The sequence below is a fragment of the Sciurus vulgaris genome (genome assembly GCF_902686455.1).
Source record: "Sciurus vulgaris genome assembly, chromosome: 8".
Lineage (NCBI taxonomy): Eukaryota > Metazoa > Chordata > Mammalia > Rodentia > Sciuridae > Sciurus > Sciurus vulgaris.
In genome coordinates this window covers 86,057,287-86,073,993 of record NC_136468.1, presented here as the reverse complement: position 1 = coordinate 86,073,993, position 16,707 = coordinate 86,057,287, and the positions used below count along the sequence as shown (strand labels likewise).

Sequence of the window (16,707 nt, the reverse complement as noted above, 5' to 3'; positions counted from 1 at the left end):
CTGGCTGTTGCCCCAGGATGGCGGCAGCCACGTGTAACAAACCTGCTGGTACTGTGACAGTTGACTTCCAGGCAACAGCAGGCAACTGGTGATTCCCTGGTGGTCTGTGGTGGTCTGCGGGTGGTCTGCAGGTGGTCTGTAGGCTACTGGCGGACAATCCGCAGGTGGACCTCAGGCAGTGAGTGATGGGTAGGTGAAAGGCAGGCAATGGACAGGCAAGAGGCAGGTTAATGGCAGATGATAGGCGGCAGTCAGTGAGCAGTCTGCACTCAAAAAGTAGTCAATAGGCTGGCAGACTGCAGGTGATCAAAATGGACAAACGGGATAAATAGCAGGGGATCAATAAGCAGCAAAGATTGCCTCACAGAGAAACAGATTTTCTTCTGCTTCAAACTCGAGTTACAGAGCAACAAGGAATGCAACCTCCCTCTAGTCCACCATCTTGGATCTCCACACATGGATAACTTTAACTTCTTTCTGTCGAATTTGGAGACCCTTTATTCCTTTCTCTTGCCTAATTGCTCTTCTAGTATTTTATTAAATACTCATACTGGGGATCCAACTCAGGGCCTTTCACTTGCTAGGCTCTAGCACTGACCTATATCCCAGCCCACCATCCTTATCTTTTTCCCCATCTTGGAGGAAGCACTTCCAGCTTTTCCCCATTTGACAAGATATTGACTGTGGGTTTTTTATATATTGCCTTTCAAACCTTATTTGTTGAGATTTTCATCATGAAGGATGTTGAATCCTATCAACTGCTTTTTTGCCTCTTTTGAAATGATCACATGGTTTTTGTCCTTTATTGTGCTGATGTGTGGTATCATGCTTATTGACTTACCTATGTTGAACCATCCTTGTCTTGTATTCCTGGGATGAATTGCACTTGGTCATGGTGTGTGATTTTTTTTTTTTTTTTTTTTTGATGTGTTGAATTCAGTTGGCTGATATTCTACTGAGAATTTTTGTATGTGTGTCCATCAGGATATGGGTCTGTAGTTTTTATTTTTGTTGCTATTTGGTTTTGGTATCAGCATAACATTGGCCTGGAAAGGGTTTGGCAGAGTTTCTTCCATTTTGGTTTTTGGGGATAGATTAAGTATAATTAGAATTTATTTTTTCCAGAATTCAGTAGTAAGGCCATCAGGTCTGGGGCTTTGTTCAGATGGGAGGCTTTAATGACAACTTTAATCTCATTACTCATTATTAGTCTATTTAGATTTTCTATTTCCTTTTAATTCAATTTTGGTAGGTTATATAAGTTCAGGAATTTATTCTTTTAGGCATTTGGTGTTGTAGCATAATTGTTCATAGTAGTTTCTTTTGATCCTTTGTATGTCTGTGATACATTTGAAATGTCTTCTTTTTTTGTTTCTGATTTTATTTATTTGGGTCATTTTTCCTTTTTGGTTAGTCTAGCTGAAGGCTTGTCAATTTTATTTTTTCAAATACTAACTTTTCATTTTATCTTTAGTTTTATTTTTTACTTTTGATTTATTTATACTCTGATATTTACTATTTATTTCCTTTAGCTAACTTTAAGTTTGATTTATTCTTGCTTTTCCACGTCTTAGAAGTACATTATTATGTTATTAGAACTCTTCTGTTTTGTGGCTGTTTATTACTATAAATCTCCTTCATAGTATTGGTTTTCTGTATCCTGCAGATTTTGACATGCTGTGCTATTGTCATTTTCATTTATTTCTAGGAATTTTTTAATTTCCCTTTTAATTTAATCAGTTTACCCATTGGAATTTATGAGAATGTTTTTCAGTTGCCACATATTTACAAACATTCTTTTTGTTGTTGTTGTTTTGTTTTGGTACAGGGGACTGAACCCAGGGACACTCAACCACTGAATCACATCTGAAGCCCTTTTTACATTTTATTTAGTGGCAGGGTCTCACTGAGTTGCTTAAGGTCTTGCTGAGACTGACTTTGAACTCACCATCCTCCTGCCACAGAGCTGCTGGGATTACAGATGTATGCCACCATGCCCAGCCTTTTTGTTGTTTATTTTTTGTTTTATTCTGTTGTGGTCTGAGAAGATACATGATATGATTTTAGGTTTTTTTTTTTTTCAAGTTTATTAAGTCTTGACTTGTGATCTAACATATGATCTATTATGGAGAATGTTCTGTGAGCTGATGAGAAGAATGTACTGTGCTGCTGTTGGATGAAACATTCTATAAATTTCTTTAGGTCCATTTGCCTTGTGGTATGGCTTAACTCAGAAGTTTTTTGATTGATGTTTTTGTCTGGATGAACGACCATTGAGAAAAATGGATCTTGAACTTTTATTGTATTAGAGTCTCTCTCAGTCTCTTTAGATCTATTACTATTTACTTTACATATTTGGGTGGTTCCATGTAGACAGCATATGTATTTACAATTTTCTTCTTGCTGAATTGATATTTTCATCAATATATACTGTGACCTTCTTTGTGTCTTTTATAGTTTCTTTTTTTTTTTTTTTTTTTTTTTTTTTTTTTTTTTGTGGTGCTGGGGATCAAACCCAGGGACTTCTGCTTGCAACGCAAGAACTTTACCAACTGAGCTATCTCTCCAGCCCCTTATAGTTCTTTTGATTTCAGTCCTGCTCAATGATGTGAGCATGAGTGCTTCTCACTTTGGTTTACATTTGCATGATAAATCTTTTTCTAATCCTTCACATTTAGTCTATGTGTCTTGTAAAAAGCATATAGTTGGCTTGCTTTCTCTCTCTTTCTCTCTCTCCCTCTCTCTCTCTCAACTCACCAACCAGTCTATTTTCTCTGTCCCCCTCTCCCTGCTTTTTTGGTGGTACTGGTGACTAAATCAAGGGTCTTGCACATTTAGGCAGTGCTATATCACCGAGTTGCATCCCCAGCCTGGTTTATGTTTTTTAATTGATGAATTCAATCCACCTACATTCAGTGTTATTATTAAAAGGTATGAGCCGCCTCCTATCATTTTGTTAATTATATTCTACTTGGTTTTTTTTTCTTTTCAAATAATTTTGTTGTTAAAGCATAAATATGGTCAAAGGAAATGTTAAACCAAACACCCATGGTAAATAAAGAGAACACTACCAGTACTTTGGTATCCTCCACATGCCTATTTCAAGCTTGCAAACCCCCACTTGTTTTGTGTTTGTTCTTTTTCACCTTTCTTATTTATTTTTGTGATTTTATAGTTTTCTGTCCTGCCAAGGTGTGATTCTTTCCTCTTGTGTATATGTTCTTATACTGAGTTTCTTATATTCATGTGTTTTTATAATGGTAGTTATTCTTTCATTTATAGTGTAGACCTTCCTTAAGTATTTCTTGCAGGATTGTTCTGGGAGTGATGAATTCCCTCAGTTTCTGCTTAACTGGGAAAGACTATTTCTCCTACAGTTTTGAAGGATAATTTTGCTGGGTATAGTATTAATGTTGGCAATGTTTTCCTTTCAGTATTTTAAATGCATCATCCCATTCTCTTTGGACATCAAGATTTCTGCTGATGATAAGTGGATGATGACACATAATGGGGGGTGGGAGGGGGCAAGAATGGAGGAAGGAGGGACTGTATAGAGCAAAAAGAGGGGTGGGAGGGGTGGGGGGAAGGAAAAAATAACAGAATGAATCAAACACCATTACCCTATGTAAATGTATGATTACACAAATGGTATGCCTTTACTCCATGTACAGAGAAACAACATGTATCCCATTTGTTTACAATAAAAGTAAATTTAAAAAAAGATTTCTGCCGAGATAGCTGCTATAAGTCATATGTGATGCAGTGCTTTTCTCTTGCTGTTGTTATGATTTTCTTTGTCTTGTACTTTTTTTTTTTTTCTTTTGGTACTAGGGATTAAACCCAGGGCATTTAACTGCTGTGCCACATCCCCACTCCTTTTTTATATATTATTTAGAGACAGGATCTCAATGAGTTGCTTAGGGCCTCTCTAAGTTACTGAGGCTGGCTTTGAACTCACAATCCTCTTGCCTTAGCCTCCGTAGCCACTGGGATTACAGATGTGAGCTACTGTGCCTGATGTCTTGTACTTTTGATGTTTTGATGGTGATATGCTTTGGTGAAGGTTTATTTTGGTTTAATTTAATTGGGGTCCTTTGAACTTCTTGTATCTGGATGTACATATGTCTTTGAAGACTTGAGAAATTTGGGGGTTCCTATCTTATGAAATGGGTTTTAAATGCCTTTTACCTTTTCTTCATCTTCTGGAATTCCCCTGATGTGAACATGTATTCACTTAATGTGTCCATAAATCTTGTAGGCTTTCTTCATTCTTTTAAATTCTTTCTTCTTCTCTTCTTCTCTTTCTCCTCCCCCTCTTCTTCCACCTGTCCCTCCCCCCATTGTTGTTTTTTTTAATTTGAATGGGTGAATTCTAAAGACTTATCCTCAAGTTCAGAAATTTTTTGTTCTGTTTTTTTCTAGTCTGTTATGTACATTGTGGGAGTGGGTATCAGGGATTAAACCCAGGAGCACTTTCTCATTGAACTATATCCTCAGCCCTTTTTACTTTTTGTTTTGAGAAGGGTGTTAGTAAGTTGCTGAGGCTGGTCTTGAATTTGTGATCCTCCTGCCTCAGCCTCCCAAGTTGCTGATGATCCTCCTGCCTCAGCCTCCCAAGTTGATGATGGTGTGCACCACTGTACCCAGTGTGTACATTCTTTGTTATGTTTTTCTATTTTATCGATTAAAAATTTTAGCTCTAATACTTTCAATTAGTTCTTTTTACTGTTTGTTTTTGTTTTTCTGTACTGGGGATTGAACCTAGGATCACTCTACCACTAACTATATCCCCAATCCTTTATAATTTTTTATTTTGAGACAATGTCTCACTAAGTTGCCTAGTTCCTCACTAGGTTGCTGAGTCTGGCCTTGAACTTGAGATCCTACTGCCTAAGCCTAAGTTGCTAGGTACCACCATGTCTGGCTTCTTTTTACTATTTCTATTTGTTTGGTGATTTTTCTCATTCATATCCTGAATGTCTTTTTCATTTCTTTGTATTTTGTATCTGTAGTCTCTTGCATCTCACTGAGTTTCCTTCAGATCCTTATTTTAAATTCTTTTTCAGGCATACCATAGATTGATTCTGATACATGAGATCTGATTCTGGAGAATCATTGTTCTCCTTTGGTGGAGTCATGTTTCCTTTCATGTTTCTTGTGTCCTTGTGTTGTGTCTGCACATCTGGTGCAATGTTTGCCCCTTCCAATTTTATGAAGTGGCTTAAGTAGGAAATTATTTTTGCATTTACATGGGGTATAGGATTCAGTTGGATAGGTGCTTTGTGTTTGGTCACAGGGTAACTCACAAGCATCTGTGTGATTCACATCTGCAGTGTCTATGAAGACATCAATCATCCAGACTAAAGCAGTTTGTGAAGTTAGCAGTATGGCTTTGTAGTGGACACAGACTTCCAAAAGTATATGTCTTCAGGTTACACAAATCAAGAACTGATGGCATTGGGGCTTGTGGTGGCAGCTGCCAGTCTTGGTGATGTGGGATGTGGAGAGGACTGTCCCCAGGTCCCTCAGGGGCATGAGTGATGCCAAGTGTTGTGGCAACCAGCAGCCACATTCCCCCAGTCAGAGGATCTGAAGGAAACTTTCTCTAGGAGTCTTATGAGTGTGGGAGATGCCTGGCGATGTGATTCCAGAAGCCACAGGATGGAGCTTCCCCAAGTTTTTTGAGATGAGCACTGTGATGCTGGGGTTAGTCTCATGAATAAGTGTTAATTCATGATTTGGGAACACAAAGGGGACCTTCCCCTATGTTCCTTGGGGTTACTACAGTTGAAGCTTTTAGCATTGTTACCCACATTCCTGGAATTATGGGATCCAGATGATGCCTTCTCCAGGGTCCCAGAGGACAAGCATGGGTGGTACCAGGACTTGTGGCACCATTGGCTGTGGTCTGAAGTTCATGAACTGTGTTGGAGACATTTCCTATGTCTTCCCGGGCATGTGCAGATAATTTTGGGGCTTGTGATGTTCGTGTCTACATTTCTGGAGATGTAGCATGTCGGGGAGACCTTTCCTAGGTCCTGTTTATTGAGCTGAGAGGTACTGGGACTTGTGTCTTTGGTATCTGTGGTTCTAGAGCTGCAGAATATGGATAGGAATATCCCTAGGTCACACAGGTCAATCTTTGGTGGGGACAAGTCACATGGTATTAGTAGTTACTGTCCTGTAGTACAGAGATGGGACATTTGGTTTTTGGGGATAAGCTTACCTGATGCTGAGCTTTCTCAGCAGCTATGTTCCCAGGGCTCTGGGCTAGGGAAGAGATCATCCTTAGTTCTTATGGGGAAGTGTGGATGGGAATCATGCTTATGGTATGGCAGCCACTGGTCCTGAGGCTGCAGGATGCTGAGGGTGCTGCCCATTGCCCAGCAAGATGCACCCTGGCCCACAGCTTCTGATGGGGTTGGGTAACTGGCTGCAAACCTAAAAAGCCAGATGACATCAGCAGTGGCTATTGTGGTAGGTTGAGTTCTAGGGGTTGGGGGAACTCAAAGTAAGTTCCTTCTTTGGAGCAGAGCAGTTACTTTATTTATTTATTTTCTAGTACTGCAGATTGAACCTGGGGGCCCCTTGCCACTGAGTGACATCCCCACTTTCCCACTCCACCCCTTTATTATTTTTATATTGAGAGAGGATCTTGCTAACTTGCTAGGCTGGCCTTGAACTTGAAATCCTTCTGCCAAGTAGCTGGTCTTACAGGCATGCACCACCACATTCACCCCAGAGAAGTTTACTTTAGACCAGGCAACTCTGCAAAAAGAATTTAAAGCTTGTAAAGACTGTGGAATTCTCCTGCAGGTCTGATGCTGTGATCCAGTTGCTGACACTTTCCTGCAACCCCCGTAGTGTTGGCTCCCTGCACCAGTGTGGAAGTTGGTGTTGAAATCGTGAATTTGCTTTGCTTTTTTTCTCTAGGTTGTCTTCTAGCTCTCTCTGCTGTTTAGGGTTGCTATCACTTTTATGCTGATTTCCAGAGTTCCCCCTCACTATCCTTGAAATAGTGTTTCCTTTACCATTTACCAGTTTGAAGTGAACATTGTATGTAAGATCGCCCTGTTCCTCATCTTCTCAATTGTTCTTACATTTGCCCTTTTCTTACTTGGCAAAATGTGACTTTCTCTTTAAGGCTCTTTCTGTACCTTGGTCCAGCCCAGGATAATCACCTTGCTGGGGTGAAAGCCCTCAGGGACAGTTGTGCCACTGGCCTTTTCCCCCTGCACCTGTTCAATATAGATGACACATTTCTTCCCGTGAACCTGGACCACTCTGCCAATTTGCTGACCTTTCCAGTGTCCTCAAACAACCCGAAGTTCATCACCCTTTCGGACGGGTACTTTTGTCTCAGCTCCGTGGAAAGGGGAAGACGCGATCCTCTTGTGGGTGAGGGAAGGTGTTTAAAAATGCCTTCTATGGTTTTTGCTTCTGTCAGAAGTCACACAGGATTGAACTTCATGTTGGCCACTGCTGCTTCAGCAGTGGCTGCAAAAGGGAAGAAATCCACCTGCCCACCAAAGTACTAATCCTCCTTCTCCTCCATCTTCCACATATTTTCTCCTTCACTCATGGATGCACACATGTACTCAGGTACCTGTTCTTTAGAGCAAAAAGAAGAAAAAACCCACATGCTTTCTTTATTCGTTTGTGCTAAAAATATTTATTGAGCCCTTCCTGTGCACTGAGTGTTGATCCAGCCCTGAGGAAAGCAGGACACAGGTGGGCATGGTACCATCTCTGTGGAGTTGACACTCTGGACTGAAGGGACAGACCATAAAGGAGTGAACTAGAAAAATAATTGTATGGAAATTTACTCTCTAGAGAAGTGGCATTAGGCTGTGATCACATGAATGGGGTGCTTCTGTAGGCTGAGTGCACTGGGAATACCTCCCCAAGGAGGTGACAATGCGTCAGTGAGATGTGGCAGCAGGGGGACGTGGTGCCAAACCATGGCTGGGCATGTGCCTGGTGTGTTTAAGGCACAAGGAGGAGGCTGGAGGGTGAGGTCTGCCCAGGGCAGGGGGCAGGGGCCAGATCAATGAGGCCTCCTAGCCTGGGTGAGAATAGGGACAGAGTGTAGCATTGAAGGCTTTTAAGCAAGAGGGTGACGTGGAAATATCCCCTGACCTAGTTAAAGGGCCGACAGTTTCACACGGTGGCTTTGTTCTGGGGTCCTCATAGTGAATGCAAGAAGGTGGCCTTAGGACAGGCTGATTGATGCCTTTCTGGGTAACCTGCTCCCTCTTTCTTCACTGGGAAATCAACGAAGCTGGTCATCACCTGTCTGCTCCTTAGCCGCCATCTGTGTGAGAGGAGGAGATTCATGCTGCATCCACCTCCCCGAGGCTCCAGGCCACTCACTGCTATTTTTCTTTTTCAGAGTGATAAATCTGAAAAATCCAGTGCTCCAGCAGGTGCTGGAGAGGAGGAACGAGGTCCTGTGTGTCCTGATACAGAAGATCGTGACGACGCAGAAGTGTGTGATATCTGAGCATGTTCAGATCGAGGAGAAGTGCGGTGGCATGGTGGGGATCCAGACCAAGACGGTGCAGGTGTGCAAGGCCAGGGGCTGATGGGACCAAGGCCTGGGCAGCCGCGTTGGTCCTAGCCATGGAGACCATGGTCAGGGGCCTCTTTGGGTGGAGACTTCGTCAGTCAGAATTTTCTGTAGTAAGTTCATAGAGATATAACTCAACTTAAGTGAACAAGAATTTATTGGCCTGTATAGCTGCAGTCTTTGGGGCGATCTAGCTTCAGTCACTGCTGGATCCAGGACTTGAGGATTTGTCTCCTGTGGGCTGGCAGCTCCAGGCTTTCATCAGATTTGCTGCAATCCCAGGGGCAGAAGTGCTTCCAGGCTGGATCTCACCATGTTGGTCAGATCTATTCTTGATGGAGACCCAAGCCATGACAATTCTGACCCTCTGGCAAGGTGGACCTAGGTCAGGTGCTTTCCCTGATGGAAGTGGGATCCTTCCCCAAAGAAAAATAGTCAATGGTCACTGGCCAGGCCCAGGTCCAGGAGAGTCCTTGGAGCACCTTGGAGCCAGGGAACTCAAAATGATTACTTTCAGATTAGGCATCCCAAATCCTTTGTGGATTAAGTTAGAGTAGGTGGAGACCTATCCATGTGTGCATCTATGGATTCTTCCACACTAGGACAGTTCTGCCACGCTGACCCCTGAATGTCAAGCAGGCAGTTGTGAACCCCAAACTGCTTTCCCTCCCGCTGGTCAAGGTACCTCATATTCTCTTAGAGGTTTTCTTCTTGGGTAACTTGGATTTTTCTAGAGAAGCCAGGAAGGCTGACTTTGGAAGGAGGTGCAGGGTAGGTCTGGAGCTGGAACTCTGGGGCAGGAAAGCTAGGTAGGCTGTACAGCATTGAGGAGAGAGGTACCTGATGGGAGGTGGCTTAGGCTGATCCTGCCTATTGTCACCACCCACCAAAGTCCCAGAGCCTGGGAGTCACGAGCCCAGCTGCCATTTCTTGACTCAAACCAACATACTCTGACCATGATCAAATTGCTAAAAACAGTTCTTTTGTCTCCAGTGTTTGTCCAGAAAATAGTTTCTCAGCTTGCTCTCTTGGGACACTACAGAAAGGACTCTCGTTTCTGAGCATTTGAAGGACAGCCTGGCTCCCCAGTTGCCCACCCCCCCACATCCTTTTCTCAGCCCTGCTTCCCCCCTCCCCGCCACCTCTCTCACTGCCTCCTCTCTTCCTGGTTCTGTTTATCAGCACAGGGGACCATCCACTGAGTCTGAGCAACTCAGCTGGCTCTCCTAGTCAGGCTATGATACTGTTAGAAATTCATAGGGGTTTCAAAGTTGTTTCCATAACCCTTGATAGAGGGAATTGAGAAGTGACCTTATTTATTTACAGTCATGCGTCACGTACGCCCTGAGAAATGAGTCACTAGGTGATTTTGTTGTGGGAACATTCTAGAGTGCATTTATGCAGACCCAGGTGGCAGAGGTCAGCCATTCCATAAACCCCACATGCATGAGGCCACTATTGGTGTATTATTCTGCTATAAACTTCGTTTCCTGAGTACAAGGAGTATACTCTAAAATAACAATAAAACGTATAGTATAAAAAATCCACAAACCAGTAACAGTCTCTTATTATTACCAAGTATTCTTTACATATCAGTATTGCTATACTTTTATATAATTGGCAGTGTAGTAGGTGTGTTTATACCAGTATCGCCACAAACACAGGTGGTGCCTTACTGTTGCTACACCTATGATGTCACTCAGTGATAGGAATTTTGAGGTACCATTGATTATAATGTTATGGAACCATCGAGATGTATGTGGTCTGTTGTTGATCTGAACGTAGTTATGTGGTACGTGGCTTATCTTTATTCAGCACCATCGACCAAACCTCACTGTATCCTGTACTCTGGAATCTTGCTTTGGTACCGCCCGGTTAGCCACTGACTTGGGAATACGTGTGAAACAGCCTGATGCCGACAACCATTAAATCCTTATCCACGCCAGCCAGCCCTGTTCCCATTCCTACTAAGTGCCATGGGTCTTGTCTTAGCACCCCATGTAGAAGAGGATACACACAATGGGGAGGCAGAAAGGAGTCAGGGAGTGTCAGAGGATGTGCTCTTGCCCACAGGTGTCGGCAATGGAGGATGGGAATGTCATCAAGGATACCAACGTGGTGCTGGAGATCCCAGCTGCCACCACCATTGCCTATGGAATCATTGAATTATATGTGAAGCTGGATGGCCAGTTTGGTGAGTGCTGCCTCTGGAGGGTGCTGGATGTCAACCCCCCACCATGGTTCTTTGGGGTACATTCTCGTAGAAGATCCCTTTCTGCTTTGGGCATCATAGTGAGAGAGGGAAGAGACAGCAAAAGAGTTTGGGAGTGCCCCAAATCTGGGTCCTGGTGAAATGGGTAACACTGGGGGGTTTTGGTGAGGGAAACCCAGAAGCAGGGTCACCTCCTCCTCCAAGTGCCAGCATGGGGCCAGGTCCCACCAACAATGCAGAGGGATAGGAACATGGGCTCTGCAGGCAGATAGACTAGGTGTCGACCCAGCGCCATGACCTCTGCTGAGGTCTCTGGCAGGCTGTGCGTCTTACTGGACTCCGGCTTCCCCACCCCTGGAAGGGGAAAGCTTCCCTCTTGGGGCCTCGGTGAGGGTTAAACCAGTGTGCCTGGTGCAGTGGTCACCTGTTAACCATTTCAGCTTAGCTATTACTGCCATCCTCACTGTTGCTATCCCACCTTCTCTACCCTAGTACAGAGCCAGAAAGACTAAACTTGACCTTCCTCTGCTGATCACAAGTGTGTCGTTATTGTTCAAAGAAAATAAGGTTTCATTTTCACTAATGTCTGCTTGTCTTAATGGTCCTCCCCTCCTGGTCCCAAGGAGAAGAGCTTGTGTTGAGCCCAAGAAACCTCTTACAGCTTCTTGGGGGACACAAATAAGCAAATGATTACCACATTGTCCATTTTTTTAGGTCTGATGATGATGTTAGGAGTTATGTTTTTAAAAACTTTTTAAAGTTATCCTGAAATTTCACAGATGAAATGGTAAAATGTTGGTAATTTGCTTCCACAATGATGTGGTGGACAGCAAGGTGTATGTGGCGGGTGGAATTGAAGAAGAGTGGCCGGGAGCGACCACCCTTGAAGCTGGTGGCTGCAGGTTCAGCATCCTCTTCCTCCGTTCTCATGCAGCTTGACATTTTCCACAGAACAGTTTTGAACTGCGAGCCTTATCAGACCCTGCATGTGCCCTTTGCCGCCTCTGGCTCTTCTCCTCCATTTGCTTGGGTGAAGTGGGTCGAGGTGAGGGGCTTCCCTTCAGCTTTTGTAGTCACTAAGCCCACCCGAGTTACCACACCACTCAGCTACAAAGACAGGGAACACAGAACACAGTGCTGAGCATCTTGATGTGACCCCATCCATAAGCCAGGGGCTTCTGAGCATCTGCAGGGGACAGAATGAAACCACTGAGCCTCCCTCTCTTCGTTTTGAAGATGATGCAGACTGCATTTCAGGGAATTTTAGGGAACGGAAGTCATTTGCTTTAGGAGACATGAAGAGAAGGCGTCAGTTTTAAGAAATTGGTCCAGAGAGGCAGGTGAGGGTCATCGGAAACCCCAAGAACACCAGTAACTGGCAACCACATCCCTGAGGTACCTACCTCCTAATGTGTGACGTCCCAGGCATTTTTATTTTTATCTCATTCTTTCTCTTTGAAGACTTTTCTTCCAAATAAACTGCATCATGATGGTGAATCATCCTGGTATTAACATATGATGGGTACTGTCACCATGTGCACTGTGGCATTTTGTACCTTGGTGGTCCTGTCTGGCTTTATGGTCCATGTGTCACTTTCCCCCACTTTATTGAGGTACAATTGACAAAAATTGTAAATATGCAAGGCATATTACCTGACGATTTATCTTATGCATTGTTAAGTGATCAACACAATCAAGCTAATTAACACGTCTGTCACTTTCCGTAGTAACCATTTTTGGGGTGTGTGTACCAAGACATTCAAGGTCTGTGCTCTTAATAAATTTCAAGTAAGGAGTACAGTATTTTTTTTAGCTGAAATTCTTAAATTTTGCCTGTGTAAGGGGCGCAATTTGATGTTCCAGTATCGCTATACATTGTGTACTGCTCAAATCTAGCATATCCGTCACCTCATGCATTTATCATTTCTTTATGGTGATAACACTTGACACCTCTCTTCTAGCTCATTTGAAATATACAGCACCTCATTGTGAAATGTGGCCATCTTGTATACCATTGAAAGCCAGGACTTATCCTTGCTATTAATAGTAACTAGGGGGCTGGCATCCTGGCTCAGTAGTGGAGTGCTTGCTGCGCATGTGTGAGGCACCAGGATTGATCCTCAGCACCACATAAAATAAAATAAAAAGTATTTTGTCCATCTGTGACAAAAACACAAACAAACAAACAAAGAAACAAACAAAAAACCAGTAAGTAGGATAACTTGGTCCCTACTGACCACCCTGTCCCCATCTCCTTCCTGGTCTCTGGGAGCCACTGTACTGCTCCCTACTTCTATAACATGATTCCACGTGGGTAAGGCCATGTGGTATTTGTCTTTCTGTCTGGCTTATTTCATTCAGCATAATGTCCTTTAGGTTCATCTACCCTGTCTCAAATGACAGGGTTTTATTCTTTTTAATGGCCAAGCAGTATTCCATTGTGTGGTTGTACCACATTTTCTTTATCCATTCTTCTGTTATTGAGCATTTAAGTTGATTCCAGGTCTTGGCTAACAAAACAGTGTTCTTCACTGTTATTGCTGTTCTGTGTGTTAGATCCCTAGATCTTATCTGTAATTAAACTGGACACCCTTTTACCAACTTCTCTCCATTTGTTCCACCTCCAAGCCCCTCACAACCACTTTTCTCTTCTCTGCTTCAGTGAGGTTGATTATTTTGGATTCCACATATGAGCGTGTCATATGGTGTTTGTTTTTGTGTCTAGAACATCCGTGTTGTCATAAATGGCAGGATTTCATTTTCTTTTAAGACTGAATACTGTTCCACTGTGTTTCTGTACTACATTTTCTTTATCCATTTATTTACCAACAGATGTATTATTTCCTTATCTTGATGATTATGAATAATGTGTCATTTCTGTAACGCCTTTTGAAATCTTGGTCCATGCTAGAAGATGCTCATGAGCATGCCAGGGACCCAGGGACCCCTGCAGACCCAGGTGCTTGTAGCTCTTTTGGGGTGGCCTGTTGCTTCCAGGGGGTCTTCTTTCTTCTTGGACTCTGTGTGTGTGTGTGTGTGTATGTGCACATGTGTGCACATGTGTGTGCGTGTGAGTGTTGTGTATGTGCGCACATGTGCATGTGCCATGCAGCCTTGTCTGGTTTGGCTCTTGTTTTCATTTGCTTCAAGCTTTGTATCATTGCTGGCTTCTGGTCTTTGAAAATAAACTCCTCTTTGTACTACTGGGAGAGGTACCCTGGGGACACTTTGGGCCCCTCCTTTGGCTCCTTTCCCACACCTGTGCTGGGCGGGGAGCTCCAGGGACCTTTTCCCTCTGCCTTTGGTGATCCGGCTTAGGTGATGTTCTGGTGACTCACTGCCTGACTGTGAACCAGTTCTGCCCCTCTCTCTCTCTCTCTCTCTCTCTCTCTCTCTCTCTCTCTCTCTCTCTCTCTCTCTCTCTCTCTCTCACCTACCTGTGTTTTCTGTCACCCCTGCCACAGTGTTCTGATTCAGCCTTATCAACCAGAGAGGCTGGAGGGACCTAAGAGGTGCCTCTCACCTGCCACCTCTGGTGAGATGACGCTGGGCTGGGACTCCGGTTGTCCTTTAAAACAGCGAGAAGTCTGACCCTTTCGTGTCCCAGCCACACCACCTGCTGTGCCACTCTTCCCTAACTGGCTTCTCTGAATCTAGCCCCAACTGTTTCATCCTAGCAGTCTAGCTCATGTGATTATTTCAAAATAAAAATCTGATCACTTCACTCACCTGCTCAAACACCCTCTGTGGCTCCCTTTGTCCCAAGCATGAAGTCGGCCACAGCGTGTGTTCTCAGCTTTCCCTCTCATCACCAGCACCACCTGCCTAGTGATGTCCCCAGTGTTAGTCCACTGTCCTGGAAGGATCCTGAGCTGTGCTGGCTGCCCCTCCCGTCTGGGGCGTGTCTACCCCCTTGTCTGCTGAGCTCCTTCTGAGATGCTTGGGCACCACTTCTGGTTCTCTTTCAATGGGGTTTAGGATACAAAGACCCCAAAATATCTTAAAGTGAAAGAGTTTGAGGCAATGTCAGAAGCAAAAAGGCCACTGTGACTTCCTTGCCTATCTCCTGGGAAGGAGATGATAAAGTGAGGAAGGGTCTCCTGAGCCTCTCCTGAAGCAGGGAGGAGCAGCTGCCCAAAGACAGGAGCGTCCGAGCTCCCCTCAGCTTCCTTGTCCTGTCCTGCTTCTCCGTGACTCTCCCTCTGTGTCACAGGAACACAGAAACACTCAGGTGCAACTCTTTGGGTCTTCGTCTCCTCATGAAGACTCTGGGTCATGTAAAATCCATATTAAGTGAATCTGTGGCTCTGCTGAGGTTAATCTGTCTTGTAGAACCTAAGATGTTTGTTAGGTTCTCAGCCAAGAACCTAAGATGTTTGTTTCTAGCTCAGCCACATTTTCGCTCCACCACCTCTAAGTACCCCGATCACGAAATAGAAGCATAGAGGGAACCCGGATTCGTGAGTGCATGTACCGATTTTGCTTAGCATAAACGTAACAACATAATACCTGCTATTTTTACCCACAGCTTAGATGCTTTAGTTGAGTTCTCAATATGGAAGTGTTTCAGGAAACGTTTCTTTTATTATTAAAAAAGCTTTTTATTATGGAAATTTCACATATGTTCCAAAGTAGAGCTAATAATAGAGTGAGACATGAATACCCCCCACCCCAGCTTCAATAACCAGGACGATCCATGTTTCGCCCAAAACTTTACCACCTCCCTACTTTCCCACTGGATTTTTTTGAAGCAAATTATAGGCATTATACTGTTTCATTTATAAATATTCTAGGACCTTTAGGCAATAGGCTTTAAAAAAAAGACTTGTATAGATTCATTCTTTTATGTCAGTAGTTTCTTTTTCATGCCATAGATCCTTCCCTTCAATAATAAAGAGAAATTAGGACTCCTTTCAAGACATAGGCATATAATTGCTTGTGCATCTAAATATACTCATAATAATTCTTTAATATTATGAGTATTTGAATTTCTTCAGTTGTTTCATACATGGTGGGTTGCATTTGTTCAGAGGTTGTTCAAACCAAGATAAGAAAGCATTCCAGCCTGTGGGAGATCGCTGCCTGCCTTTTGGAGAGTCCACTCTGGAGGGCTTTGTCAGGAACAGCCATTGCTCCTGTGTTTGTAGGGAATGCCAAGTTCTGGGTCAAGCAGTGTAAGGTGTAAGAAGTGGGTTTTGTGGGGAAGAAGGTGGATGTGTTTTCTGCCCCAGCCTGAGCTGGGTAAAGGGAGGCCTAAGATGTACGACGCCTGGGCTGACCCGGTGTCTGGTTTGTCCTGTTCTCCTGCACTGTAGAGTTCTGCCTCCTCCAAGGGAAGCATGGTGGCTTCGAGCACGAGAGGAGAGTTGACTCTGTCTACCTGGACCCCATGGCCTTTCGAGAGTTTGCATTCATGGACATGCCAGATGCCGGGCATGGGACGTCTTCCCAGGATGGACCGTTAAGTGTTTTAAAACAAGGTATTCGCAGTCGGGTGGGTCTTGCCTTGTGGCTAGTTGATGGCTAAGTAAATTCTATACCCCACGGTACAGTCTGTGGCCTTGAGGATCAGTGACTCCTCAGTGACTCATAAAAACTATTTGAAAAGGGAGCAGCTCTGCCTCTGAACCCACCTTGGCTGGATCTTAGGGAATGCCAGCGCGTGGGCGCCATGTTTTGAAGAAACCGTGGGGAGAATGACCCTAAGTGGTAGGGGCAGGAGGAGGTTGAGGGCTGAAGCATTCAGGGGCCAGCGTTTTCCTCTCATTGTGATGATGGAAGCCTGCTGGCGACGAAGAACAGCTAGAGAAACCCAAGGGTTTCATCTGTTTCATTATGTGTCAGCCTCCATTGCCAAGAGGAGCAATGCTTTGTCAGCACTGCAAAATGCTCCCCTGGAGGCTCTTAATCCACATAGCACGAGCCA

At 44.0% G+C, this 16,707-nt stretch overlaps 1 protein-coding gene across 1 annotated transcript in view; it reads left to right on the top strand.

Moving 5' to 3' along the window:
- GSDME (gasdermin E) overlaps positions 1-16,707 on the top strand; it is a 75,798-nt gene that overhangs the window by 42,451 nt on the left and 16,640 nt on the right. The window contains exons 4-6 of the mRNA XM_079151131.1: positions 8,393-8,564; positions 10,643-10,763; positions 16,097-16,261. Of these exons, the coding sequence (XP_079007257.1) occupies positions 8,393-8,564; positions 10,643-10,763; positions 16,097-16,261 (458 nt within the window). The remainder of the gene's footprint in view (positions 1-8,392; positions 8,565-10,642; positions 10,764-16,096; positions 16,262-16,707) is intronic.